This window comes from Callionymus lyra, chromosome 12 (assembly GCF_982586985.1).
Source record: "Callionymus lyra chromosome 12, fCalLyr1.hap1.1, whole genome shotgun sequence".
NCBI classification, from domain to species: Eukaryota; Metazoa; Chordata; class Actinopteri; order Syngnathiformes; family Callionymidae; genus Callionymus; species Callionymus lyra.
In genome coordinates this window covers 5,427,485-5,453,874 of record NC_141829.1, presented here as the reverse complement: position 1 = coordinate 5,453,874, position 26,390 = coordinate 5,427,485, and the positions used below count along the sequence as shown (strand labels likewise).

General features: G+C 41.0%; 1 protein-coding gene across 2 annotated transcripts; it reads left to right on the top strand.

Moving 5' to 3' along the window:
* The first annotated feature begins 58 nt into the window (after positions 1 to 58).
* Positions 59 to 25,525, top strand: LOC148068054 (E3 ubiquitin-protein ligase MARCHF4-like). Of its 2 annotated transcripts, none has more exons than XM_087804496.1 (5): positions 59 to 191; positions 2,890 to 3,299; positions 13,751 to 13,906; positions 18,724 to 18,916; positions 24,763 to 25,525. In XM_087804496.1, the coding sequence occupies exons 2-5, from the start codon at positions 2,934 to 2,936 to the stop codon at positions 25,149 to 25,151; spliced, it is 1,104 nt and encodes a 367-aa protein (XP_087660622.1). In that variant the 5' UTR covers positions 59 to 191; positions 2,890 to 2,933; the 3' UTR covers positions 25,152 to 25,525. The 2 variants fall into 2 exon arrangements, with proteins under 2 accessions (XP_087660622.1, XP_087660621.1); XM_087804495.1 differs by lacking the exon at positions 59 to 191 and adding an exon at positions 636 to 654.
* The last annotated feature ends 865 nt before the right edge of the window (positions 25,526 to 26,390 follow it).

Here is a 26,390-nt window from a genome sequence, read left to right as displayed (position 1 = left end):
AGGATGAAATGCATCACTAGGGTTTAGATTAAAGACAAGGTGTCAAAACAAACAGCAACAGTTGTTATAAATTAGAGCAACGATGGTCACGATTTTCAACTGGTGGGAACACAGTGATCTAAAGAGAAGAGGAAGAAGAAGAAGAAAGAGAAGAAGAGCAGGAGTTATCAGTGGAGGACTGCATCAGATTTGTGAGTATATATATATATATACATACTGTATATTTATCAACAAGTTGTTTCCTTTTTTAAAAAACAAATCATTGGGTGCTTTCTGGCGAGACAAAGGCAGGTTATAATCAACAAAAACAGAATTATTATTGTATTATTATACTTTTGTTATTGTGGCAGTTAAGAATTTAATTTATATCGTTCAGGTGACAAAAGCTCAGACAATTGGTTCTTATAAAATGATCAATACAATCCAGGGTAAAATACACAACCTTAGTTTAAGTTGAGTTCATTCAATCGTACTGAAGAGGTTAAGCGTGTTTAATTCTATGTGCTCTGACCTGTAATTGGCTAATATAGTCACGAGTCACAAGATCTAAGACATACTAGAGTCGAGGTTGGTTTATAAAAGTGTACATCAGTGTCAGGTTCATCTAACATGAAGTAAAGGCTTCTATGGACAAACAAACAGTCACTTCTGCAGGTATCTATCAAAACAAACAATAATATATACTTTTTAAAAAACAACTTAATGACCTTAAAATGTATCAGACTGGTTCAATTATTTGCTTTTGATATTATTTATTTGTTTATCATTTTTACGATGGAAGTGGTTGAGAAGTTCAAGTAAGAATTATTTTTAATTTTTTTTAAATTAATATTATAAGTTCAATGGTGATATAAAATGTCTAAATTCAATTTTGTTTTTAATTCATAGTCATTTAAATTCAATATAAAATATTGTTGTTTATTGTGCCAACACCTAATTCAAATGTTTAATTCATTCATTCGTTTAAAATAAATATTAAAATTATAGTTTAAAAATGCCAACATTTAAGTTCACCTAATGTGAAAACCCAACTCACCTATTCACATGTTGTAAATGTTGAAGTCTTCAAAATGCAGTAGTTCATTCATCATGACGTTGCTCCATTTTGAAGTTATTACTTAATAAAGTTCTTGTCTGAAAACTCACCAAACGAGATCTCTCTCGGTTTAAATTATACATTCTGACATCACTCTGGTGCAGGTGTCCTCCCCTAGAAGCCCTAAATCAGTTAAGAACCTACATGTTATTAAACTAAATAAATATTAATGTAAACATGGTGAGAGTTACTTCTGCCTTTAGGTGTTTTTATAACGTGTACATTAAGCAGCAAACCTTATTTTTTATTATTCACTTTTAATGTACAAAACGGGAGTTTCAGGGTTGAGTTTGAAATTTACTTGAGTCCTTGAATTGAACTCGTGTTTTTGTGACCAATCAGAGCAGAGTGGGCGTGGTTGCTTGGATGAGATTTCGTCTCAGCCAAAACAGCGCATTTTAAGTGGGCGGGGCTTAAGCGTATTTTCTAATGTAAATATCTTTATTAAATGAAGCTGTTGAGTATAATAGAGTATAACAGATTATAATAGAGGTCCTAGAACAATTTAAGACACACTTAAATCAACACATTAGGTGACCTTTAATAATTCAGTTTTTTTCACACATGGAGTTTGATATTCTTATCCCAATAATAATAATAAAAAAATCTAAATTCAATATACTTTTAATTCATAGCTGTTTAAATTCAATAACAAAATGTTTGTATAATACAAATGTTGAGTTTGTTATGCTTATAGCAATAATTGGAGAAAAAAACATTTATTTAATTCAATATTATTTTCATTCTTAGCCTTAGAAAATATGATTAATAGTATTTTTACATTATATATACATATATATATATCTATATATAGATATATATATACTGTATATATATATATATTATATATATATATATATATATAGTCTACCAAATAAAAACTTTTGTTTTAATTATTGGGGAAAATACTTTTTTTTTTCAATTAAATAATGTAATACAGTTGAAAAATGTTTTAATATCAGATTCAGACACTTTTATTGCCAGTGTTGAGAACAATGTATAACAAGTATTTAATTAATGAATTAATAAAAACGAATTCTATGGTCATTATTTAAATGGTAATGTATGAAATTTTCATTTACATAAATAAATAAACGTTTGAAATGTTAAATGTAACCATTAAATGTTTTAAAACAATGATAAACATATAGAAAAGCGTCGAGTCAAGATTTTAAAAAAGCGTTGAAATCTTTATTTATTTATTTTTATCCACTCGATAAAATCCACATCTTTGGATGTGTCTAGTGTTCGATCATGACGTCACGTGTGAAGCGGAAGCTCCAACCAATCACAGCGAGGGGGGGGGGGGTGATGACGTGAATCTTGTCCCGGCGACCCCGGTGCTGAGGCTGCTGCGGCGCAGACTCAGTCGCAGGAGGATCATCATGCTCCGAACATGCTCCCGTCCGTAAGACGGGACGGGTCCGGCTAGTCGTCAGTCATCATGGATCGAGTACCAGTCGGTTCCGAACCGGTCGCGGGAAAAAACGGCGCGAGATTGACGCGCACCTGAGAGTTTAGGAGGGAGGAGGAGGGGGTGAGGGAGGAGGGGGGTCATCTCCAGGTATAGACTCACGGGTTTCCTCCTCCTGAAGATGGATCCTGACGTCTGCTGGTCCTCCTCGAGAAACATCTGTGTTCAGTGGATTTCTGTGGGTTCGGTCCGGACGGTTCGGTCCAAGATCGTTGATCCAGATTCACTTTTATTTTTTCAAAGATTGATTTAATGGCTTCAGACACTTGTTTGCATGGACGGACAGTGACTCTCTGGACCTCCTCTCCTCCGGGCTCAGGGTGAACTGTTGGATCTCCAGACACAGGATCCGCTCCAGGGGTGATGCTGAAGAACCGCTGCTGCGTCCTGTGTGACCTGAGGCGGCTCCTGCGGAGGCCCCCGCCCCACCTCATGAGCCGTCCAGCCTCCGAGACCCTGGAGGCGGCAGCAGGAGGCCCAGACCCCGACAACAACAACACGCTGACTCGTGCCGGTGAGCAGGGCGACGCGGCAGCGGCGGCAGACGCGGCAGACGCGGCAGAAGCGGCAGCGCCCTGCGCGGATGCGGCAGATCCGCCGCGCGGCTGCGGCACCTCCGCCGAGGAGCGCTCGAAGGGAAAACCCGAAGAAAGGTTCTCCCTCACCAGTTACAGCGAGAGCGGGGTCAGGACGCCCGTGTGCAGGATCTGCTTCCAGGGACCGGAACAGGTGAGTTAAAAGATTCTTTTATTCAGGTGTTTGACGCGCGTCAATGGCTGCCGCACAGGGCCGGCTCTAAGACTGGCCACGACCCGCGGGCAACACAGGTGTTGGGAACCTTTTTTTTTTATAGATTTAAACTTTAATTAAAATATACTATTACTAATACATGACGTGAATTTCAGTGTGAGGTGAATGTAGTCATTGAATGAATCTATTGATCGATGTGTTAATATTCACCAGATAATATAGTAACAACATAGTAATAATATAGTTAAAACACAAACTTGTGTTGACAATTTTGAGTGTCACGTTTAGAAAATTGTTTAATGCGAAACTTGTAACTGGAATCATTTATGAAAATAGCAATTATTAACTCTGGGAACTACAAATCCGAATCAGAAAACGTGTATTAAAGTTTAAAAGTTTTTTTTATTTATATATACTGTATATATTGAAAATCAATATAAAAACAAAATATTATATTATATTTTATAAAATACAATATACAGTACAGGGTTATAAAGTATCAGTAAACCTAAAAAAACCAACATTTTATTGCACAAATGAAGCGAATATTGCATAATTAGTCACAAGTAATACAAATATATATATTTTTAAATGTACAGTATATAGAAATATAAGTATACACAATAACAATATACAGATGTTAATTAATAATGTGAATAAAATAAAAGATTAGTGAAAATATGATTTATTACTATATATTAATAATAAAGTGAAATATGTGTCAAAACTCTTTAAATTCTTGAAATCTGATTTCTTTGGATAACACAAATATTGGCAATGCATTATGGGACCTGAAAGAGTTATGAGGACATTTTTTAAATCATGTCATATATAAACCACTCGGGCTTGTGGCCCCAGGACCGGGTCCGCGACACATTTGTTACCAGCTTGAAAATAGTGTTGCTGAGTTTCATTCAGTGTTTTGTCAATATTTAGTGTTTTATGCACTAAAAATGTGTGTTTTTTGGCTGTGAAACTATATTGTTTTTGCTGTTTTTAAGTCTTAAGTACGTGGAAATGTATCGTGATATTCAACTGGTCCTGGATTATAAAGTTATAGTTTATTCAAGTCATAACCTCAAGTACTTAAAGAAGTAGTATTAAATACTTTAGTCTCATATAAAACTGCAGTCACGAATATCGTTGTCAATGTTTCAAACGAGCAGAAAAACGCCAACACAACCAGAGAACTCACTCACTACACATCCCACCGTACTGATGGTGCCAACAAAACTTGAACTCCCATGATGCCTTTCTACACACTGCTCTGTTCAGCGATGCCGATGATGCTGTATCGAAAAATGTGCGTCTATGTCGCTGTGTCAAAAGTGATCGACAACTGTGATTGGTCGGCTGGGCGGCAAAGCATCATGGGAGCTGTTGAGGTCGGCGTTACTTGGACGACGCCTCGTTTACGATGTTGTTTGTCCAAATACCTTAAATGTTACTGTCCGTGGTCAAGACGTTGGTTCTGATGATGAATGGAAGTGAAAGAGTGAGGATGAGAGGAAGTGAAAGAGTGAGGATGAGAGGAAGTGAAAGAGTGAGGATGAGAGGAAGCGAAAGAGTGAGGATTAGAGGAAGTGAAAGAGTGAGGATGAGAGGAAGCGAAAGAGTGAGGATAAGAGGAAGTGAAAGAGTGAGGATGAGAGGAAGTGAAAGAGTGAGGATGACAGGAAGTGAAAGAGTGAGGATGAGAGGAAGCGAAAGAGTGAGGATGACAGGAAGTGAAAGAGTGAGGATGAGAGGAAGCGAAAGAGTGAGGATGACAGGAAGTGAAAGAGTGAGGATTAGAGGAAGTGAAAGAGTGAGGATGAGAGGAAGTGAAAGAGTGAGGATGAGAGGAAGCGAAAGAGTGAGGATGACAGGAAGTGAAAGAGTGAGGATGAGAGGACGTGAAAGAGTGAGAATGAGAGGAAGTGAAAGAGTGAGGATGAGAGGAAGCAAAAGAGTGAGGATGACAGGAAGCGAAAGAGTGAGGATGACAGGAAGTGAAAGAGTGAGGATGACAGGAAGTGAAAGAGCGAGGATGACAGAAAGTGAAAGAGCGAGGATGACAGGAAGTGAAAGAGTGAGGATGACAGGAAGTGAAAGAGTGAGGATGAGAGGAAGCGAAAGAGCGAGGATGACAAGAAGTGAAAGAGTGAGGATGAGAGGAAGTGAAAGAGTGAGGGTGAGAGGAAGCGAAAGAGTGAGGATGACAGGAAGTGAAAGAGTGAGGATGAGAGGAAGTGAAAGAGTAAGGATGAGAGGAAGCGAAAGAGCGAGGATGACAAGAAGTGAAAGAGTGAGGATGAGAGGAAGTGAAAGAGTGAGGATGAGAGGAAGTGAAAGAAACGATGAGCCACTTGTCGATCCAGTCCAGACGGACACGACGATAAGGAAGCCGTTACGGCGACGACTCTATAAAGTCCGCGGCGTCTGACGCTCGCCTCCCGGAGACGATAAAACACAGAAGGTTCGAAGCCATAAAGTTGAGCGACGAGAACCTCAGGGGGTCGATGAGTCGATGATCACATGATCGATCACCAGGAGAGTCAATATGGCCGACATGAAGTCCATGATGAATAAGAAACTATTTTACATTTAGTAACTTGATGAGTCGTTTACTTCTTTAGATTATCACCTATTTTTATTTGATTGTGGAGTTTGTACGTTTTTGCTTTTGCAGGTTTTCCTCCGGGTACTCCCACAGTCCCAGAGTCCAAAGAAACATACAGAGGTTGTTTGAGAACCTTCCACAAGTATGAGAGTGTGTTTGATTGGTTGTGTGTCTCTTGTGTGTCTCTTGTGTGTCTCTTGTGTGTCCTGCAGCGTAATGACAACCTGTTCAGTCTGTAGATACGATATTTAGTGATAGTGTAGTAACAAGTATATATGTGTAGTATTGTCCAGTACTTGACTCTGGTGTTGTGATAGTGTAGTAACAAGTATATATGTGTAGTATTGTCCAGTACTTGACTCTGGTGTTGTGATAGTGTAGTAACAAGGATATATGTGTAGTATTGTCCAGTACTTGACTCTGGTGTTGTGATAGTGTAGTAACAAGTATATATGTGTAGTATTGTCCAGTACTTGACTCTGGTGTTGCGATAGTGTAGTAACAAGTATATATGTGTAGTATTGTCCAGTACTTGACTCTGGTGTTGTGATAGTGTAGTAACAAGTATATATATGTAGTATTGTCCAGTACTTGACTCTGGTGTTGTGATAGTGTAGTAACAAGTATATATGTGTAGTATTGTCCAGTACTTGACTCTGGTGTTGTGATAGTGTGGTAACAAGGATATATGTGTAGTATTGTCCAGTACTTGACTCTGCTGTTGCGATAGTGTAGTAACAAGTATATATGTGTAGTATTGTCCAGTACTTGACTCTGGTGTTGTGATAGTGTAGTAACAAGTATATATGTGTAGTATTGTCCAGTACTTGACTCTGGTGTTGTGATAGTGTAGTAACAAGTATATATGTGTAGTATTGTCCAGTACTTGACTCTGGTGTTGTGATAGTGTGGTAACAAGGATATATGTGTAGTATTGTCCAGGACTTGACTCTGGTGTTGTGATAGTGTAGTAACAAGGATATAAGTGTAGTATTGTCCAGTACTTGACTCTGGTGTTGTGATAGTGTAGTAACAAGTATATATGTGTAGTATTGTCCAGTACTTGACTCTGGTGTTGTGATACTGTAGTAACACGTATATATGTGTAGTATTGTCCAGTACTTGACTCTGGTGTTGTAGTATTTTCAGACCACATGACTCTTGACGAAGTCGTAACTACTTTTATTTGTTTTCAAACCAAAATATGTCCAAACATCAGCTTTAAAAGCTGCTGGACTCACTGTATCCTCTCATCATGTATCTCTCATCCTCAGTCATCACTGAATCCCCTTGTTCTCACTCACCACTGTATCCTCTCATCCTCAGTCATCACTCTTTCTTTAGCTGCGGACGTAAACGACTGCTGCCATCTAGAGGCCTGAAGTTTAATTGCAACACAAAAATGAACAAACACCGTTAATATTATTACATGTTAAATTTACAATTAACATGTAATTGACTCCCACGACCTTGATAAGAGACACGGCTTTAAAAAAAATGTAAGATATGAAGAGTGTAGATATTAACTCTGGGCAGAGTTTAAACCAAACACTAAAATCCAGTCGTTGTGTAGAAATGAAACCAGGACAGTTCGTTTGTCATTAAAACACAAGTGTTCCCGGTCCTGACGACCTCCGACCCTTCCTTAACAAACACCAGGGGGTCGATGAGACTCGATCTCACGCCGTCAAAAAAAACAAATGTATTTGTGGTATCCCTTTCTGTTATCTCAGGATCAAGGTGACCCGAATGCCGGAAAACCAATGTGTTTGTGGTAATTCTTGTGTTATCTCAGGGTCAACGTGACCCGCAGGCCCATAAAACGAATGTGTCTGTGGTATCCCTTGTGTTATCTTAGGGTCAAGGTGACACGCAGGCCCAAAAAACAAATGTGTTTGTGGTATCCCTTGTGTTATCTCAGGGTCAAGGTGAGCCGAAGGCCTGAAAACAAATGTGTTTGTGGTATACTTGGTGCTGTCTGGGGGTCAAGGTGACCCTCAGGCCCAAAAAACAAATGTGTTTGTGGTATCCCTTGTTATCTCAGGGTCACCTTGCGTTGATAAAATGAAGTTGCGCCTGGATCTTGGTTCACACGTGGAATAGTCTTTGGAAAAGTTTACATGATAAAGAACCAGGATACATATATATATATATATACACAGTATAACAATACAACATACAATATATAGACGTAGACCTCTTTTTATTCTCACTCTTATTTTAATGTGTTGATTTTATGCTGTAACAACTATTATAAAGTATTTCTTAAATTGTGACTTGTGTTTGTTCTCCCTGTGTTGTGTGGGTTTACTCCGGACACTCCGGTTTCCTCCCACAGTCCAAAAACATACAGAGGTTGATTGAGAACTTGGGGAAATTGTCCGTAGGTATGAGTGTGTGTGTGAATGGTTGTCTGTCTTAGTGTGTCCTGAGACAGACTGGCGTCCTGTCCAGGGTGTCCCCTGCCTCTCGCCCTATGATACTGGGATAGTTCCAGTCTCCCTGCGACCCCAGTAAGGGATAAAGCGGTAGAAAATGAATGAAAAAAGAGTTAAATTAAAATAACAATATATAGATTTAAAGAGTGTTTGGACCACGTATAATATTTGTATAATATAATATATATTTTTTATTTTGGGGAGAAATTTTTAAAAGAAAGGCGGAAAATGTGTTAAAAAATAAATCAATTTAAAACGAAACATTTTAGAGAAAACTTTTATTTTTGGGAATTAACGTTTTTATGTTTTTATAAAAATTCAGGTCAAATTCTCACGAAAGGTCACACCGAGCAGACTTTCTGCTGCTGTGCAAACACTTTCAATCCACAAAGGTCTAGTTGAAAAATCAACCTCACGAGCTGCGAGTTGATTAAGAGACACTTCTAAATATAAACTGTTGGATCATGACCTGAATTAAACATCTGAAGATTCCATATCATACTACTTTTATACTGTTATATCTCCTCAGTATCCACTGTTCCTTCATTCACTCGCTCTTTTCATCCTTTTGTTCATCATTTATTAAAGACCAGAATTTTAAAATGATCCTGAAAGAAACTGGCAGCCAGTGAAGAGTTTGAAGGAGAAATGTGAGTTCTTCTACTAGAGCAGCCAGTGAAGAGTTTGAAGGAGAAATGTGAGTTCTTCTACTAGAGCAGCCAGTGAAGAGTTTGAAGGAGAAATGTGAGTTCTTCTACTAGAGCAGCCAGTGAAGAGTTTGAAGGAGAAATGTGAGTTCTTCTACTAGAGCAGCCAGTGAAGAGTTTGAAGGAGAAATGTGAGTTCTTCTACTAGAGCAGCCAGTGAAGAGTTTGAAGGAGAAATGTGAGTTCTTCTACTAGAGCAGCCAGTGAAGAGTTTGAAGGAGAAATGTGAGTTCTTCTACTAGAGCAGCCAGTGAAGAGTTTGAAGGAGAAATGTGAGTTCTTCTACTAGAGCGGCCAGTGAAGAGTTTGAAGGAGAAATGTGAGTTCTTCTACTAGAGCAGCCAGTGAAGAGTTTGAAGGAGAAATGTGAGTTCTTCTACTAGAGCGGCCAGTGAAGAGTTTGAAGGAGAAATGTGAGTTCTTCTACTAGAGCGGCTCAGAATTCTGGCTGCAGAGTTTAGTATGAACTGCAGGCGAGACGATCCTTCTTGTTTAGACACAAAATAAACTGTTACAATAGTCGACACAAATGCATGAATTATATAATCCAAATTATTAGATTAATTATGAATTAGTTGGTACAAAAATGCATGTAATAAATAATTTTTTTTTTTACTAAAACAGCAGTGGAATAATACATCTAAATTTAATCATTTTCTACGTGTTTGTATTTCATAGAAACTATTTAATTTAATCATTCTATAAAAACCCATTCAACCTTTCATACATTTTCAATCGACCTTTCTAATAATTGAATGTCCATGTAAACCTATACAGTATTTCAATAAATGAACATTTCAAATGTTAAATTCTGACACACGTCTGTAGATGTAATATGGAACTTACCCCAGTAAGGGATAAAGCGGTAGAAAATGAATGAAAATAAGAGTTAAATTAGAATAACAATATATAGATTTAAAGAGTGTTTGGACCACGTATAATATTTGTATAATATAATATATATTTTTTATTTTGGGGAGAAATTTTTAAAAGAAAGGCGGAAAATGTGTTAAAAAATAAATCAATGTAAAACGAAACATTTTAGACAAAACTTTTATTTTTGGGAATTAACGTTTTTATGTTTTTATAAAAATTCAGGTCAAATTCTCACGAAAGGTCACACCGAGCAGACTTTCTGCTGCTGTGCAAACACTTTCAATCCACAAAGGTCTAGTTGAAAAATCAACCTCACGAGCTGCGAGTTGATTAAGAGACACTTCTAAATATAAACTGTTGGATCATGACCTGAATTAAACATCTGAAGATTCCATATCATACTACTTTTATACTGTTATATCTCCTCAGTATCCACTGTTCCTTCATTCACTCGCTCTTTTCATCCTTTTGTTCATCATTTATTAAAGACCAGAATTTTAAAATGATCCTGAAAGAAACTGGCAGCCAGTGAAGAGTTTGAAGGAGAAATGTGAGTTCTTCTACTAGAGCAGCCAGTGAAGAGTTTGAAGGAGAAATGTGAGTTCTTCTACTAGAGCAGCCAGTGAAGAGTTTGAAGGAGAAATGTGAGTTCTTCTACTAGAGCAGCCAGTGAAGAGTTTGAAGGAGAAATGTGAGTTCTTCTACTAGAGCAGCCAGTGAAGAGTTTGAAGGAGAAATGTGAGTTCTTCTATTAGAGCAGCCAGTGAAGAGTTTGAAGGAGAAATGTGAGTTCTTCTACTAGAGCAGCCAGTGAAGAGTTTGAAGGAGAAATGTGAGTTCTTCTACTAGAGCAGCCAGTGACGAGTTTGAAGGAGAAATGTGAGTTCTTCTACTAGAGCAGCCAGTGAAGAGTTTGAAGGAGAAATGTGAGTTCTTCTACTAGAGCGGCCAGTGAAGAGTTTGAAGGAGAAATGTGAGTTCTTCTACTAGAGCAGCCAGTGAAGAGTTTGAAGGATAAATGTGAGTTCTTCTACTAGAGCAGCCAGTGAAGAGTTTGAAGGAGAAATGTGAGTTCTTCTACTAGAGCGGCTCAGAATTCTGGCTGCAGAGTTTAGTATGAACTGCAGGCGAGACGATCCTTCTGGTTTAGACATGAAAATAAACTCTTACAATAGTTTAAATGACACGAACACATGCAGTAATAAGTAATAACACAACTATAAACTCCACCAAGTGGGAGAAAAGTTTCAACCTAATCCTAGAATAGGAGGATTCAAACCCACAACCTTTTTGTTGGTTCAACATCACCTAATAAAAAACAAATCTTTTCTTACATTTTTCTTTGGATTAAAATTAATTAATAAAAGATTTTGGCCCAACAATTGTTTTTTTTATGGGTTATAACCTGCTTCTCACCCTTACTAGCTGGGATTTTTTTTTAAAAAAGGATGAATTTATAAATATGCTTAATGAACATAAATATTGATGTTATATGATGAATTCATGCTGTTCATGCATGGAGTTATTAAAAATACTCTTATTACACCAGAAATATCTAAATATTTGGATGAAAATGTACTGTGTGTTTAAGAAACTTTTTATGTTAAAAGGTTGAATTTGTTTTTTGTTTTTTTTTACACATAGTTTTACATTTTAATTCCAATAATTCAAAAATGAATGTTGTTAATTTAACACTTTTTAATTTGTAGTCTTTTAAATTAAATTTAAAACATGTATCATTTAATAATTTGAATTATTATGATTATAACACCAATTAAAAAACGAACTTTCAACACAGAAATGATAACCCGCCACTCACCCTAGCTAGCTGGGACAGTCGTCAACGGTCATTTTAAAAGGACGATCTTGTGAATTCTTCCAGAAACAAAGATAAATATCGATTTAAACGATCCTGAGAGATGATGAAGCTGTTGATACACAGTGTGAAGTATTTCCAAGACAAATATTCAAATATTCTGAATGAAAAATACAAGTTTAAAGGAACTTATAAACGTAACGGTTCCGGTGGATCTGATCCGGTCCAGGTTTCTTGGCTGAGATCTCATCTCCACGTGAGGTCCGAGTCTCAGCGGACGATGTTCTGAAGCTGCTGCCAGAACTCCCACCTCGACCATCTGCACCTCGTGCTCCTCGTATCTTCTGGCCTCGCGTCGAGCGTCTGTCACGACGTGTCAGCGCCGGGAAATCATTTCAAGTCTTTCTGGGATTTTAATTCTCGTGTCACTGAAAAAAAGAAAATGTCTTGGACGTGAGTCAAAGGTTCTTTTCATTGATATTTTAATTAAAAGAGTAAAAAGTTTATATTGGTTTACGTTATAATAAGTAATTATTAAATGTTGACATAGCCACCAGACATTACTAGAAGAACACAGAGCTACTCGATCAAACCTTTAGCCAATCATGTGATGCAGAGACAAAAATAAAAAAAATTAAGAATATTTAGAAAAATTATTTTTAAATGATTAGAATACGAATTTCAAAGTCTTACGTGACCTCTTGTTCTCGGTCATCACTGTATCCTCTCGTTCTCAGTCATCACTGTATCCTCTCGTTCTCAGTCATCACTGTATCCTCTCGTTCTCAGTCATCACTGTATCCTCTCGTTCTCAGTCATCACTGTATCCTCTCGTTCTCGGTCATCACTGTATCCTCTCGTTCTCGGTCATCACTGTATCCTCTCGTTCTCAGTCATCACTGTATCCTCTCGTTCTCAGTCATCACTGTATCCTCTCGTTCTCAGTCATCACTGTATCCTCTCGTTCTTAGTCATCACTGTATCCTCTCGTTCTCAGTCATCACTGTATCCTCTCGTTCTTAGTCATCACTGTAGCCTCTCGTCCTCAGTCGTCACTGTATCCTCTCGTCCTCAGTCATCACTGTATCCTCTCGTCCTCAGTCATCATTGTATCCTCTCGTCCTCAGTCATCACTGTATCCTCTCGCCCTCAGTCATCACTTTATCCTCTCGTCCTCAGTCATCACTGTATCCTCTCGTCCTCAGTCATCACTCTGTCCTCTAGTCCTCAGTCATCACTTTATCCTCTCGTCCTTAGTCATCACTGTATCCTCTCGTCCTCAGTGATCACTGTATCCTCTCGTCCTCAGTCATCACTGTATCATCACGTCTTCAGTCAGCACCGTATCCTCTCGTCCTCAGTCATCACTGTATCCTCTCGTCCTCAGTCATCACTGTATCCTCTCGTCCTCAGTCATCATTGTATCCTCTCGTCCTCAGTCATCACTTTATCCTCTGGTCCTCACTCATCACTGTATCCTCTCGTCCTCAGTCATCACTTTATCCTCTGGTCCTCAGTCATCCCTTTATCCTCTGGTCCTCACTCATCACTGTATCCTCTCGTCCTCAGTCGTCACTGTATCCTCTCGTCCTCAGTCATCACTTTATCCTCTCGTCCTCAGTCATCACTGTATCCTCTCGTCCTCAGTCATCACTGTATCCTCTCGTCCTCAGTCATCACTTTATCCTCTCGTCCTCAGTCATGTCGAACAGTGAAAATAATGCCGACTTTAAACCGGTCCACGATGCAAATATAGAAGTTTGGATCCTTGATTTAGGACTAGACCCCGAGGACGGTTTAACTCAAGTGAAGATTTGCTTTGATCTTCTAAATGTTTGTCTTCGTTAATTCTTTATGGTTTTAAACGCAATTAAAAAACCGCCTTCGTCGCGTCTCAGCTGTGTTTGATATTCAGTCGAGGGACACGAGTGGGCGACGACGATAGAAATAAAACTTCAACATCAAAGCGTGTTCTTCTCTCTCTCCTGCAGGGGGAGCTGCTGAGCCCGTGTCGCTGCAGCGGGTCCGTGCGCTGCACCCACCACCCCTGCCTCATCAAGTGGATCAGTGAACGAGGGTCCTGGGCCTGCGAGCTCTGCTACTACAAGTACCAGGTCATCGCCATCAGCACCAAGAACCCACTGCAGGTGAGTCTGATGAGACACAAACATCAGTGAGACCCTCAGGTCCACACAAAGTCATCACTGTATCCTCTCGTCCACGGTCATCGCTGTATCCTCTCGTCCTCGGTCGTCACTGTACCCTCTCGTCCTCGGTCGTCACTGTATCCTCTCGACCTCAGTCATCACTGTATCCTCTCGTCCTCGGTCGTCGCTGTATCCTCTCGTCCTCGATCGTCACTGTATCCTCTCGTCCTCGATCGTCACTGTATCCTCTCGTCCTCGGTCGTCGCTGTATCCTCTCGTCCTCGGTCGTCGCTGTATCCTCTCGTCCTCGGTCGTCGCTGTATCCTCTCGTCCTCGGTCGTCGCTGTATCCTCTCGTCCTCGGTCATCACTGTATCCTCTCGTCCTCGGTCATCACTGTATCCTCTCGCCCTCAGTCATCACTGTATCCTCTCGTTCTCAGTCATCACTGTATCCTCTAGCTCTCAGTCATCACTGTATCCTCTTGTTCTCAGTCATCACTGTATCCTCTTGTTCTCAGTCATCACTGTATCCTCTCGCCCTCAGTCATCACTGTATCCTCTAGTTCTCAGTCATCACTGTATCCTCTCGTCCTCGGTCGTCACTGTATCCTCTCGACCTCGGTCGTCACTGTATCCTCTCGTCCTCGGTCATCACTGTATCCTCTCGCCCTCGGTCATCACTGTATCCTCTAGTTCTCGGTCGTCACTGTATCCTCTCGTTCTCAGTCATCACTGTACCCTCTCGTTCTCAGTCATCACTGTATCCTCTTGTTCTCAGTCATCACTGTATCCTCGTACTCAGTCATCACTGTATCCTCTCGCCCTCAGTCATCACTGTATCCTCTAGTTCTCAGTCATCACTGTATCCTCTCGTCCTCGGTCGTCACTGTATCCTCTCGACCTCGGTCGTCACTGTATCCTCTCGTCCTCGGTCATCACTGTATCCTCTCGTCCTCAGTCATCACTGTATCCTCTCGTCCACGGTCATCGCTGTATCCTCTCGACCTCGGTCATCACTGTATCCTCTCGTCCTCGGTCGTCACTGTATCCTCTCGTCCTCGGTCATCACTGTATCCTCTCGTCCACGGTCATCACTGTATCCTCTCGTCCTCGGTCGTCACTGTATCCTCTCGTCCTCGGTCGTCACTGTATCCTCTCGTCCTCGGTCATCACTGTATCCTCTCGTCCTCGGTCATCACTGTATCCTCTCGTCCACGGTCATCGCTGTATCCTCTCGACCTCGGTCATCACTGTATCCTCTCGTCCTCGGTCATCACTGTATCCTCTCGTCCTCGGTCATCACTGTATCCTCTCGTCCACGGTCATCGCTGTATCCTCTCGACCTCGGTCATCACTGTATCCTCTCGTCCTCGGTCATCACTGTATCCTCTCATCCTCGGTCATCGCTGTATCCTCTCGACCTCGGTCATCACTGTATCCTCTCGTCCTCGGTCATCACTGTATCCTCTCGTCCTCAGTCATCACTGTATCCTCTCGTCCTCGGTTGTCGCTGTATCCTCTCGACCTCGGTCATCACTGTATCCTCTCGTCCTCCGCCGTCACTGTATCCTCTCGTCCTCCGCCGTCACTGTATCCTCTCGTCCTCGATCGTCACTGTATCCTCTCGTCCTCGGTCGTCGCTGTATCCTCTCGTCCTCGGTCGTCGCTGTATCCTCTCGTCCTCAGTCATCACTTTATCCTCTCGTCCTCAGTCATCACTGTATCCTCTCGTCCTCGGTCGTCGCTGTATCCTCTCGTCCTCGGTCGTCGCTGTATCCTCTCATCCTCGGTCATCACTGTATCCTCTCGTCCTCGGTCATCACTGTATCCTCTCGCCCTCAGTCATCACTGTATCCTCTCGTTCTCAGTCATCACTGTATCCTCTAGCTCTCAGTCATCACTGTACCCTCTCGTTCTCAGTCATCACTGTATCCTCTTGTTCTCAGTCATCACTGTATCCTCGTACTCAGTCATCACTGTATCCTCTCGCCCTCAGTCATCACTGTATCCTCTAGTTCTCAGTCATCACTGTATCCTCTCGTCCTCGGTCGTCACTGTATCCTCTCGACCTCGGTCGTCACTGTATCCTCTCGTCCTCGGTCATCACTGTATCCTCTCGCCCTCAGTCATCACTGTATCCTCTAGTTCTCGGTCGTCACTGTATCCTCTAGCTCTCAGTCATCACTGTACCCTCTCGTTCTCAGTCATCACTGTATCCTCTTGTTCTCAGTCATCACTGTATCCTCGTACTCAGTCATCCCTGTATCCTCTCGCCCTCAGTCATCACTGTATCCTCTAGTTCTCAGTCATCACTGTATCCTCTCGTCCTCGGTCGTCACTGTATCCTCTCGACCTCGGTCGTCACTGTATCCTCTCGTCCTCGGTCATCACTGTATCCTCTCGTCCTCAGTCATCACTGTATCCTCTCGTCCACGGTCATCGCTGTATCCTCTCGACCTCGGTCATCACTGTATCCTCTCGTCCTCGGTCGTCACTGTATCCTCTCGTCCTCGGTCATCACTGTATCCTCTCGTCCACGGTCATCACTGTATCCTCTCGTCCTCGGTCGTCACTGTATCCTCTCGTCCTCGGTCATGACTGTATCCTCTCGTCCTCGGTCGTCACTGTATCCTCTCGTCCTCGGTCATCACTGTATCCTCTCGTCCTCGGTCATCACTGTATCCTCTCGTCCACGGTCATCGCTGTATCCTCTCGACCTCGGTCATCACTGTATCCTCTCGTCCTCGGTCATCACTGTATCCTCTCATCCTCGGTCATCGCTGTATCCTCTCGACCTCGGTCATCACTGTATCCTCTCGTCCTCGGTCATCACTGTATCCTCTCGTCCTCAGTCATCACTGTATCCTCTCGTCCTCGGTTGTCGCTGTATCCTCTCGACCTCGGTCATCACTGTATCCTCTCGTCCTCCGCCGTCACTGTATCCTCTCGTCCTCCGCCGTCACTGTATCCTCTCGTCCTCGGTCATCACTGTATCCTCTCGTCCTCAGTCATCACTGTATCCTCTCGCCCTCAGTCATCACTGTACCCTCTCGTTCTCAGTCATCACTGTACCCTCTCCTCCCTAGTCATCACTGTATCCTCTTGTTCTCAGTCATTACTGTATCCTCTCGTTCTCAGTCATCACTTTATCCTCTCGTCCTCAGTCATCACTTTATCCTCTCGTCCTCAGTCATCACTGTATCCTCTCGTTCTCAGTCATCACTTTATCCTCTCGTCCTCAGTCATCACTGTATCCTCTCGTCCTCAGTCATCACTGTATCCTCTCGTCCTCAGTCATCACTTTATCCTCTCGTCCTCAGTCATCACTGTATCCTCTCGTCCTCAGTCATCACTTTATCCTCACGTCCTCAGTCATCACTGTATCCTCTAGTTCTCAGTCATCACTGTACCCTCTCGTTCTCAGTCATCACTGTATCCTCTTGTTCTCAGTCATTACTGTATCCTTTCATTCTCAGTCATCACTATATCCTCTCCTCCCTAGTCATCACTGTATCCTCTTGTTCTCAGTCATTACTGTATCCTCTCGTTCTCAGTCATCACTTTATCCTCTCGTCCTCAGTCATCACTGTATCCTCTCGTTCTCAGTCATCACTTTATCCTCTCGTCCTCAGTCATCACTGTATCCCCTCGTTCTCAGTCATCACTTTATCCTCTCGTCCTCAGTCATCACTGTATCCTCTCGTTCTCAGTCATCACTTTATCCTCTCGTCCTCAGTCATCACTGTATCCCCTCGTTCTCAGTCATCACTTTATCCTCTCGTCCTCAGTCATCACTGTATCCTCATCCTCAGTCATCACTGTATCCTCACGTCCTCAGTCATCATTTTATCCTCTCGTCCTCAGTCATCACTGTATCCTCATCCTCAGTCATCATGGTATCCTCACGTCCTCAGTCATCACTTTATCCTCTCGTCCTCAGTCATCACTGTATCCTCTTGTTCTCAGTCATTACTGTATCCTCTCGTTCTCAGTCATCACTTTATCCTCTCGTCCTCAGTCATCACTGTATCCTCTCGTCCTCGGTAATCACTGTATCCTCTCGACCTCGGTCGTCGCTGTATCCTCTCGTCCTCAGTCATCACTGTATCCTCTCGTTCTCAGTCATCACTTTATCCTCTCGTCCTCAGTCATCACTGTATCCTCATCCTCAGTCATCACTGTATCCTCTTGTTCTCAGTCATTACTGTATCCTCTCGTTCTCAGTCATCACTGTATCCTCTCGTCCTCAGTCATCACTGTATCCTCATCCTCAGTCATCACTGTATCCTCACGTCCTCAGTCATTACTGTATCCTCTCGTCCTCAGTCATCAATGTATCCTCTCGTCCTCAGTCATCAATGTATCCTCTCGTCCTCAGTCATTACTGTATCCTCTCGTCCTCAGTCATCAATGTATCCTCTCGTCCTCAGTCATCACTGTATCCTCACGTCCTCAGTCATCACTTTATCCTCTCGTCCTCAGTCATTACTGTATCCTCTCGTCCTCAGTCATCACTGTATCCTCACGTCCTCAGTCACGCCAGGATCTCACGGAATTTCATTCCTACTTTTGTTACAGAGAATGTAACGAGTGCAGCCATCTAGTGGCCAAAAGTATACTTGCAACACAAAAATCAACACGTGAATATTTGCATGTTAAAATCTATACTTTTTATTTAACACACACTTTATTAAATGTTGTTTTCTAAAACCCCTGGAAAGCAGAATTTTACCTTTTTATGTGATTTAAACGTGATGTATTCTAACTTCTATGTTTGCAGCACCTTCCATATTTGAATGTTGTTTCACTCTGGCAGTGGCAGTCCATCTCGCTGACGGTCATCGAGAAGGTCCAGATCGCCGCCGCCCTGCTGGGCTCCGTGTTCCTGATCGCCAGCATCTCGTGGCTCATCTGGTCGTCCTTCAGTCCTCAGGCTCACTGGCAGCGTCAGGACCTGCTGTTCCAGATCTGCTACGGCATGTACGGCTTCATGGACGTGGTCTGCATCGGTGAGCGCTTGATAGTTTTCACACACACGTCTAGAACTGTATCAGTGGCATCAGAGTGAACTTTGAAACTTTACATTTTTAAGTCAAATTTTGTTGTTTTTTAAGATTTTTTTTTACATTTAATTAAACTATGTTTAATTATTTATAATATTTCTAATGTCTATATTTAAAGGTTGATCATTATTTTTTTGTATTTGAACATCTTCACGTGTCAAAAATATATAATAATATAAAACATGCTAATGCTAATTCATAAAAAATACAATCTGTATGAAAAAAACTCATTAATCATCAATAGAACTCAAAACTATTTCATTTGTATATTGTCTTAATATATTCATTTTTTACATAGAAGAAACTTAAATAACACAATCATTTTACTTTTGCTACTTTTTTAAAAACATGTCTATTTCTCCTATAATGGTTTATACTTTTAATTAAGTGTGTGTAACATAAACCATTTTATTTATAATTAACACAACGGTGTTTTGCTAGTTCTTTTTTTGCAACTAAATTTCCGGCCACTAGATGGCAGCAGTCATTACGTCCTCCGCAGTTATAGGAACAATGATATCCCTTGCGATGACTGGGGATGAGAGGATACAGTGATTCCTACAGCTTTTAAAGCTGATGTTTGGACATATTTCTGGTGTTTTTTTTACATAGTTATATAGTTTGACATTCCAATAACTAAAAAATTGCTTTGAATTATAAAAACTTAAATAACGCAATTATTTTACTTTTACTATTTTAAAGAAAAATGTTTATTTTGCCTTCAGAATTAAATTTTCTTTTTTCTTCTTTTATGGTTTTTCTTTTAATTAAGTGTGTTTAACATAAACCATTTTATTAATAATTAACACAACAGTGTTTTTTTTAGTTCTTTTGTTGCAACTTAACTTCCGGCCACTAGACGGCAGCACTCATTACATCAATTAAAATAATTAAATTCCTCGCGATGACTGAGGATGAGAGGATACAGTGACTCCAGCAGATTTTAAAGCTGATGTTTGGACATATATATATATATATATATATTTTTTTTTACATAGGTTTATAGTTTGACAATCCAATAATTCAAAAAAGTGTTATTTGTAGTCTTTTAAATTCAATAACAAATTGCTATAATCATTTTTATTGAATTTAATATTTATTTCTTATTTATTGAATAATTTATATGATTAAAATGAAAAAAATAAACATTCCATTACGGAAATTAGTGGAAAAAACATTTCATAAAAAAAAAAATCAAAAAATCAAATTTTCAACATCAAGTGTTTAAATCCTACACTTTGACTGATAGATATACTTGTTATAAGTTGTGTCGACAACACACTCGGCTTAAGAGTGCGACAGCGAAGAAAAGCTCAAATGAAGGAGGGATGGTGAAGGAGGTGAAGAGACTGATGGTGAAGGAGGTGAAGAGACTGATGGTGAAGGAGGTGAAGGAGGTGAAGAGACTGATGGTGAAGGAGGTGAAGGGACTGATGGTGAAGGAGGTGAAGAGACTGATGGTGAAGGAGGTGAAGGAGGTGAAGAGACTGATGGTGAAGGAGGTGAAGAGACTGATGGTGAAGGAGGTGAAGAGACTGATGGTGAAGGAGGTGAAGAGACTGATGTGAAGGAGGTGAAGAGACTGATGGTGAAGGAGGTGAAGAGACTGATGTGAAGGAGGTGAAGAGACTGATGTGAAGAAGGTGAAGAGACTGATGGTGAAGGAGGTGAAGAGACTGATGGTGAAGGAGGTGAAGAGACTGATGGTGAAGGAGGTGAAGAGACTGATGGTGAAGGAGGTGAAGAGACTGATGGTGAAGGAGGTGAAGAGACTGATGGTGAAGGAGGTGAAGGAGGTGAAGAGACTGATGGTGAAGGAGGTGAAGAGACTGATGGTGAAGGAGGTGAAGAGACTGATGGTGAAGGAGGTGAAGAGACTGATGTGAAGGAGGTGAAGAGACTGATGGTGAAGGAGGTGAAGAGACTGATGTGAAGGAGGTGAAGAGACTGATGTGAAGAAGGTGAAGAGACTGATGGTGAAGGAGGTGAAGAGACTGATGGTGAAGGAGGTGAAGAGACTGATGGTGAAGGAGGTGAAGAGACTGATGTGAAGGAGGTGAAGAGACTGATGGTGAAGGAGGTGAAGAGACTGATGTGAAAGAGGTGAAGAGACTGATGGTGAAGGAGGTGAAGAGACTGATGGTGAAGGAGGTGAAGAGACTGATGGTGAAGGAGGTGAAGAGACTGATGTGAAGGAGGTGAAGAGACTGATGTGAAGGAGGTGAAGAGACTGATGGTGAAGGAGGTAAAGGAGGTGAAGAGACTGATGGGGAAGGAGGAGAAGAGACTGATGGTGAAGGAGGTGAAGGAGGTGAAGAGACTGATGGTGAAGGAGGTGAAGAGACTGATGGTGAAGGAGGTGAAGAGACTGATGTGAAGGAGGTGAAGAGACTGATGTGAAGGAGGTGAAGAGACTGATGGTGAAGGAGGTAAAGGAGGTGAAGAGACTGATGGGGAAGGAGGAGAAGAGACTGATGGTGAAGGAGGTGAAGGAGGTGAAGAGACTGATGGTGAAGGAGGTGAAGAGACTGATGTGAAGGAGGTGAAAAGACTGATGGTGAAGGAGGTGAAGAGACTGATGTGAAGGAGGTGAAGAGACTGATGTGAAGGAGGTGAAGAGACTGATGGTGAAGGAGGTGAAGGAGGTGAAGAGACTGGTGGTGAAGGAGGTGAAGAGACTGATGTGAAGGAGGTGAAGAGACTGATGGTGAAGGAGGTGAAGAGACTGATGGTGAAGGAGGTGAAGAGACTGATGGTGAAGGAGGTGAAGGAGGTGAAGAGACTGATGGTGAAGGAGGTGAAGAGACTGATGTGAAGGAGGTGAAGAGACTGATGGTGAAGGAGGTGAAGAGACTGATGGTGAAGGAGGTGAAGAGACTGATGTGAAGGAGATGAAAAGACTGATGGTGAAGGAGGTGAAGAGACTGATGTGAAGGAGGTGAAGAGACTGATGTGAAGGAGGTGAAGAGACTGATGGTGAAGGAGGTAAAGTAAAGGAGGAGAAGAGACTGATGGTGAAGGAGGTGAAGAGACTGATGGTGAAGGAGGTGAAGAGACTGATGTGAAGGAGATGAAAAGACTGATGGTGAAGGAGGTGAAGAGACTGATGTGAAGGAGGTGAAGAGACTGATGGTGAAGGAGGTGAAGAGACTGATGTGAAGGAGGTGAAGAGACTGATGTGAAGGAGGTGAAGAGACTGATGTGAAGGAGGTGAAGAGACTGATGGTGAAGGAGGTGAAGGAGGTGAAGGAGGTGAAGAGACTGATGGTGAAGGAGGTGAAGAGACTGATGGTGAAGGAGGTGAAGAGACTGATGTGAAGGAGGTGAAGAGACTGATGGTGAAGGAGGTGAAGAGACTGATGGTGAAGGAGGTGAAGAGACTGATGTGAAGGAGGTGAAGAGACTGATGGTGAAGGAGGTGAAGAGACTGATGGTGAAGGAGGTGAAGAGACTGATGTGAAGGAGGTGACGAGACTGATGGTGAAGGAGGTGAAGAGACTGATGGTGAAGGAGGTGAAGAGACTGATGGTGAAGGAGGTGAAGAGACTGATGTGAAGGAGGTGAAGGAGTCATTAGCTCCTCGCACAGATTAACTCCTGTCGACTCTCAAAAGCGAGCGACTCCTCTTTTATCTTCCGTCACCGTCGGAGCGACAGAGTTAAGAAAAAGGAGCAGATTTCGTGAGGAGAGATAGAAAGAGACGAGATTATTACTGTCGACCTGAAGGAAACCAGGACGATGTTGCGTAACTGCAAACACACATCAATAATCCACCTGCTGGTCAGAGGGGGGAACTGCAGGCACTTTAATGGAGTCGTTGATTGTGTTACCGTCTCGAGATGTTGTGTAGATGCAACACAACTACGTTAACAATCAACACTGGTTTCACTACATCTCATATTTGTTCTTTTACCATTTTTTTAAAACATGCATTTATTTTGTTTTCAAATTAAATGTTATTTAGTATCTTCTTTTATACTTTTAATTAAGTCTGTTTAACATAAAATAATTCAATGTTTTTATTTGTAATTAACACTTAAAACTTCAGTGTTTATTTTGTGTTGTAATTAAAACTTTAGGCCTCTAGATGGCAGCAGCAATAAAACCTAACAATCTCAAATTTGTACGAAATCGATTTGCTTAAAGTGGCCCTAGTAGCACTTCAACACATTTGTTTCTGGCTCCCCCCAGTGTTGATAAGTGCAATTGCAATGTCAGAAAAATTCGCGACAATTTAAGAACCTTTACCTTTATAAACAGAGCGAGTCCGTCCACAAAATGTATCCCCGAGAAACACTGTTAAGTTACTCCGTCTCCGTCAGTAGAAGATTCATTTTTGCTGCTTTATGTTTTTTGTACGCTGGTAACCACATAAAGAAATGCAGTTACATATAAAAGTAATGCATGTGAACAAGTACAGAGTATGTTGCAAAGTGTTTATACAAAATGTTTTAAAAAAGAAGGGAATTTCAAAGCATAAATTGATCATTTAGTTGATTGTATGGAAGCAGATCCGTGACCAAAGTCTCATGATGGAATATAGATTAACAAATGTTCAAACTTCGTTTTTGTAATTATTTTTTCAAATAATTGGATTGTGTATTCTCTATATTGGAAGGTTGAACTTGTTTTTTGTTTAACTTAAATATGTGGAATTTGTTTGTTTTTTTACACATACTTGTGAACATTTTAATTCAAATTATTATATATATAATCCAAAATGCAGTGTTTCAATTCAATATTTTGTATTCGTAGTCTTTTAAATTCAATATAAAAATGTTGGTATAATAGAGTCACCAGACAACACCAACAGAGCACCGAGCTACTGGATCAAAACTTTCAGCCAATTAGAGCAACGCACAGATGATCATGTGATGATACAGAGGCTCACGTAGCTCAGATTCAAAATATCAAACTACTTCTGTAAATAAAACAATCATTTAGAAAATATTCAAATATTTTTTAAACATAGAGTTCGATATTCTAAGTTCAGGAATCCAAAAATATTTTTTCTTAACTACATTTTTTTTAGATTTGTAGTGTTTTAAGTTCAATATAAAAAAGTAGCTCGGTACTCTGTTGCTAATGTCTGGTGACATCATTATACCAACATTCTTATATTTAAAAGACTACAAATTTTAAAAAAATATTGAATCTATAAAACGTATTTTCGAATTTTTCTGATAAAAATCTACGTGTAAAAAATGTTTTCATCCTTTTAAATATAGTTTTTAAAAGATAAAACCGATTTAACTTTCAATATAAATGTTATTAAATAAGATTATTTAATTAAATAATCTTATTTAATTAAATAATTAAAAGCTAATGACATTTCAATAAAAAAAAAAAAAGTTTCAACATGTTTAACTCAATATTCTGATGACACTGAGATAACTTCCTATTTATATTGAAAACAAATATATATATATACTGTATATATATATACACGTCATGTTCACTGATATACTTCCTCACACTCACACAAACAGTAGACTTCTGATTCAGGGGTGTCAAACTGGTCCAGTAAAGGGCTGAGACGGTGCAGGTTTTTGTTCCAACCAGTCAAGCACACATGAGTTAACCAATCAGGTGTCGGCTTAAACAAGCAACAATCAATTGATCACTGTATCCAGACGCCTGATTGGTTCAACTATATGGTTGGATCTAAAACCTGCACCGTCTCGGCCCTTTTCTGGACCGCTTTGACACCTGTGAAAGAGACTCATCAGAAAGTATCGTTTGTCTCGTTGTCATGGACGCTCCCGTCAAAGTCTGACCTCTGACCTCCACAGCGCTCATCATCCACGAGGGTCCGTCCGTGTTCCGCATCTTCAACCGCTGGCAGGCCGTGAACCAGCAGTGGAAGGTCCTCAACTACGACAAGGCCGTGGACAGCCTGGACGTGAAGAAGGCCGCCGAGGACAGGACCCGGGCCGAGGACTCTCTCGCCAACCAGCCGGCGGCCGGGCTGTCGGCCTCCACCTACACCGTGGCGGGGGTTGAGGGGTCGGCCCCGGCGGGCGCGGCGGCGGCGGCGGCGGCCCCTCGGGAGGCCCCGGCCCCGGAGCAACGCTCGCCCTACAACATCCTCCAGTTCCTCAGCAACCTGCGGCAGCAGGAGCCGCGCAGAGACGCCAGCAATAGCACCCGAGAGGTGGTGATGAGGGTCACCACCGTCTGAAGACCCGACAATAAAGGCCTTAACGCAGGTGGACGGAGCTCGCCAGCCAATCAGAACGCAACCCTGGACCGGCTCCGGTTCTCCTTGGTATCCCAAACGTCTCCCACGTGAATAAGAAGATCTTTGACTTGGAAACGACTCGTCACAGAAGTCTTTACTTACTGATGCATGATGATCATCAGAGTTAACATCATCACACACACTTGTACACACACACACACACACACACACATCAACACAAACACACACCTACACACACGCATCAACACAAACACGTTTCTTTTATTTTCTTCTTAAGAAATGTCTTCTTTTATATTGTATCTATTTATTGTACCTTTTTTCAAGTTGAATAAAAAACATTTACTTTCACTAAATCTTTTTTGAGAATTTTTTATTTGCTATATTTCCCCTGCATTTTTGAGTATTTTGTTATCAAAAAAAGAAAAACATTAAAATGTAAATAAATAAATCTAAATAAATAAGGTACATCTAATGCAATGGTATATACTGTATATTTTTTTTTTTTCAGGATACAACTGACTACAGGATGTTAGCAATTAGCTAGTAGCTTAGCTTTAGCTTTGGCTTAACTGCTTTTGACTAAGACAATAGAACAATTTCCAAAGGATGTTAGCAATTAGCTAGTAGCCTAGCTTAGCTTTGGCTAAACTGCTTTTGACTAAGACAATTTCCAAAGGATGTTAGCTATTAGCTAGTAGCCTAGCTTAGCTTTGGCAAAACTGCTTTTGACTAAGAAAATAGAACAATTTTCAAAGGATGTTAGCAATTAGCTAGTAGCTTAACTTTAGCTTTGGCTAAATGGCTTTTGACTAGACAATAGGAGAACTATTTTCACAGGAAGTGAGCGAGTAGCTAGTAGCCTAGCTTTGGCTAAACTGCTTTTAACTAAGACAATAGGAGAACTATTTTCACAGGAAGTAAGCTGTTAGCTAGTAGCTTAGCTTAGCTTAGGCTAAACTGCTTTTGACTAAGACAATCAGAGAACTATTTTCACAGGAAGTGAGCGATTAGCTAGTAGCCTAGCTTGGCTTTGGCTAAACTGCTTTTGACTAAGAAATCTGAGAACTATTGTCCCAGGAAGTGAGTGATTAGCTAGCAGCCTAGCTTAGCTTTACCTAAACTGCTTTTGACTAAGACAATCGGAGAACTATGTTAGCAATTAGCTAGTAGCCTAGCTTACCTCTAACTTTGCCCAACAATGACCGATTTAAGTGAAAT